Raw genomic sequence first — 4,267 nt, forward strand, 5'->3', positions numbered from 1 at the left:
ACGATACGTGAAAGGTAAAACTCGCTACATTTACCTCGTTATGTGCGCGAGGTAAGGCGCGCTGAAATGTATGGGAGAACATCGGCGTGCCGCCCCCTCCAGACGGGGTTTTGGCGCCCCCTCTGGTGCTGCGCCCCTATGCGTTGCATACCCTGCATACCCACTTTTTGCGCCACTGAATAGCACACTTTATTGTATTAGCCACATTATTTTGAAAAACAATAAAAAAAATCATGGTCTTATTTTTTTAATATGCACTGTAAAAAAAAAAAATTATCTACCCAAAATGGCTGAAATTACAAGAAAACAAACATTTTGGTGCACACATCCTCTCACCTTGCCAACAAAAACCTTGATCAGAATAAGGTTAAGTAGCATTGTTAAAGTATAGTCTTCATCCTCATATTCTCAGACCCTACACCATCAATTTGATTAGCTTAAATTGACCGGTGTTGAATTTATATGGCAAAATAACAACAATAATAATATTGTAGTACAGAACCAATGCCTGGAAAGTCTAATCTGTAATTCTGAATTAGCTTTAAATGAAACTCATCAAATTCTGTAGCATTCTGTTATGTTATGCGTAATGTCCTCTTTTTTATCTGAACCTGAATTTTTCCAATATTTTTGAATGAATGGCTTCTATCAAGTTCATGTGTGTACTAGAGGTAAAAGTATTTTGGATCTGTCAAATGTAAGGATGATGTTGGGGTGTCTCATGGCACAGTGGTTAGAGTAGATGCCTTTATACAGAAGCTAGACCTCAACGCAGCTGTACTTATTTGACTCCTATCCTCAGCTCTTTTGCAGCATGTCTTTCCCCTTCCCATCTCTCTGCCAACTTCCTGTCAAATTACTGTCACATAAAGGGCACTAGTACCAAAAATGTTCTTAAAAAAGATAAAGTGACAAAGGCTTTTCAGAATATGAAAAAGCAAACAGCTCACACTTACAAAGTTACAACATACATCATTTGAACATTTCCAAAGCTGAGTCAAAGAAATTAGAAATATTCACCTTAAGACATAAGCATGCATTTTAATTCAACATTCAACAATGTTGAAGAAACCAACCCAGATGTATTTTAAATTTCACAACATTTTCAGTGGTCAGAAAAAGTATTGGGTAAAACAACCAGAGTTCTGAATCCAGTTAAGGAGAAGTGAAAGAATTGACAATAATAATAATGGTTTCTACTGACAAAGCTGAATGTCTAACACTTTACACCCATTTTACAAAGAGGAAAAGATTATTACATGTTGAGCTTCCCGTTATCCTTGTCACTCTCAAGGATGAAGATGCTTTTTTCCGAAACATCTGTAGGTAAATGAGACAAAAAGGGAAAATGCCTGTTTTAAAAGGATTTTCAATCATTTTCTTTAAGAGGAGTGTCCGGTGACTGGGTTATTTTTTCATAGCATTCAGCTTTCCGACATTTGCTGGGGACATGAGGGGGAGGGAAATCAAACTGCACTGGTTTTTATGAACATATAATAAAAACACAAGTTTGTATTTCTAACCACATTAGGACTATGTATGTACTTTCATTTATTTAGTTAGATAGTCAATTTGTGGTGAAACATAAGCAGTTACATTAAATTTGCAGGCGTTTACACACCTACACGTACACCAGCAGTGTACGTGTAGGTGAGCATGAAAGAGTGAGTGACAGATTGTAGTGGAAAGAACTTTGAAGTCTTCTGGGACTAGATAAAGTGTATGGGCCATTTTATTTATATTGCATGCTTGTTACTACGAGGGGCAGTTTAGGACAAAAACTATGTTTTGTCTCACACACTACTAAAAACTCATACACACACAAAATATTAAAATTGCACATACTATTAAAATGTCACACACACATACAATTTTTCTCTCTCTCTCACACACACACACACACACACACATACTATTCTGAGTGATAGGTCGAAAATGTATGTGTGTAAAATAACACTAGGCTGAATGGAATGAATGAATGGGGATGAGACTAGTACTTTTCTGTGTGAAAGACAAATTTTTTGCATGTGTGAGAGAAACTCATTTTTTGGTATGTGTGAGAGTTGTCACGGAAGAGGCGGGGCATAATTTGGAGCTCAAATCGTGCATGCGTTGATACCACAGTGAAGTTAGCTTCAAATTGGATATTGACGCTCCCCGGTGTAAGCGGCGTTTAGCTCAAGGTTGATCCAATTTATGAACGCTAATTTCGGCCAGCCGTTCTCTACCGCTCCCTCCTCAAGTGCTCGAGCCTAAGTACTTAGAGCCTAAGTCACGGGTACTTAGAGCCTAAGTCAGGGGTGGGCAATCCTGGTCCCCGAGGACCTCCTGCAACTCTTGGATGTCTCCTTGGTCCAACACACTTGAATCCAGTAACTGAATCACCTCCTAAGTGCAGTCAAGTTCTCCAGAGTCCTGCTAATGACCTCATTATTTGACTCAGGTGTGTTGAAGTAGAGATACATTTAAAAGTTACAGGAGACCGGCCCTCGAGGCCTGGATTTGCCCAGCCCTGGCCTAAGTGAACCTCCGAGCACTGGAGGGGGGAGGCGGAACTAACGCTTAGAGGCATTAGAGCCGACTATGTGTCCTACCCATAAATCCAGCATACCTTATGGTAATGCGCATGCGCACATCGATGTCACGTCACATACTGCTTACTCAGCAGATTTCTTATAAATCCGTCATACCTGCGTATTTTATTTCTCAGAGGATTACGGTAAATTTTATTTAATTGAGCCTCTATATTAATCAAACATATTAACATAAATGACTTTTGCTGTTTCCAATATTGTTACCATACTATAAACAAGACATTAGTCCCGTTTAGTGTCACAATTACTACAATACTGTTTGACTACAAATTTGGTCTGCAGCGGGATATTTTGTCCCTTTTGCTAATCTACCTGTAAGATGATTTATTTTTCCTTTTCAATTAATATGGTTTTATGCAAAATCAGTTATTTACTAAAGATGTTCCATAGCTGTGGAATTGTGCTGAACCTTTAAGAGGAGCTGATTCTTCTTCGTGTTTTCTTTTTTTTTATAAGGGCAGAGAAGCATAGACATAATATAAGAGTAGACCCCGCATTGGCTGCTCCGGCGCAATAAATACGGCAGCCATCTTGGAGAGGTCGTCCCTCCTACTTTGCTCAACCAAAACAACAAATGCCTCAGCACTGAGGGATATTGTTGTTCGGATCGATGGACTATTGATGTGAGGCTCCACAAACAACATTTCACAAGTAAGATGGACATTTTATTGTGTATATTTTGTGATTAGAATATTACTTTACTGTATTTATGTCCACCGGTGAGATACCAGCTAATATTAGCTACAGTTCTTGGTGTAATACGGGTTCAGCTCCGCTATGAAGGCTGAGATTCCATAAATCTAAAAAAATTTATTATTCTCTAACATTGACTTAGATTATCTGACACAAGAGCCTATATTAGAAATGAAACAATATAACATATATTATATAAAACCTATATTACGTGTTATAACATTCACCAGCAAAGTTTAAACAGGCGGTAAAGACTATTATTTATATGTAAATTCTTTCACTCTGTCAAAAGTAAGATAGCTCCCAAATCTTCCGTTTATGTTTTGAAGGTTTCCTAAAGGTACGATGTGAGAAAGAAGAGGGAAATATCTTTAAAGAGAGACGGATTCACTGTACAGCACGTGATGAGTCTCGCATCGGATTTTGGACTCAATCTCAGCTGCTGAATCTCTCTGAAGCTAGAATTCGTCGGCTGAAAAACATATATATATACATATAAACATATATCCAATATATATTAGTCAGTATTAATCATTTATTTGTGCCATTAATCATTATTTACTTGTGTTTGTATAGTTATATAAATTTGTATTGATATTACTAAATAACTTATTAAATAAAGTATGAACGGCTGTGTGCTTTTTAATATTCTCATCATACATCAATTTCAGAATATTCCATTCCGATTCTATTGTTATAGCCACTAAGCATATTTAAATATGCTGAACTATGTATTAAAAACATACTTAAAAAATACAATTGTTTACAAATGTAGCTTTGATAGATGTTTGAATATGGTTTCCAGTAACAAAAAAGCGTGTTATGATCGATTAAATGCGCTGATCCGTCATTGTGCCTTGTTATGTTCACTGTTTTGTTATCTAATTTGTGCTAAACAATGCCATCTAGTGGTCATTCTTAGTAGTTGTCAAAAAGCAGTAGGGAAAATAGAAACGGGAAGTACAGCATAGTTTCAGCCG

At 37.1% G+C, this 4,267-nt stretch overlaps 1 protein-coding gene across 1 annotated transcript in view; it reads right to left on the reverse strand.

The window, feature by feature from the left end:
* LOC103476394 (angiomotin-like) overlaps positions 1-4,267 on the reverse strand; it is a 52,044-nt gene that overhangs the window by 25,648 nt on the left and 22,129 nt on the right. The window contains exon 2 of the mRNA XM_008428705.2: positions 1,260-1,320. Within this exon, the coding sequence (XP_008426927.1) occupies positions 1,260-1,320 (61 nt within the window). The remainder of the gene's footprint in view (positions 1-1,259; positions 1,321-4,267) is intronic.

Source organism: Poecilia reticulata, linkage group LG14, assembly GCF_000633615.1.
Source record: "Poecilia reticulata strain Guanapo linkage group LG14, Guppy_female_1.0+MT, whole genome shotgun sequence".
Lineage (NCBI taxonomy): Eukaryota > Metazoa > Chordata > Actinopteri > Cyprinodontiformes > Poeciliidae > Poecilia > Poecilia reticulata.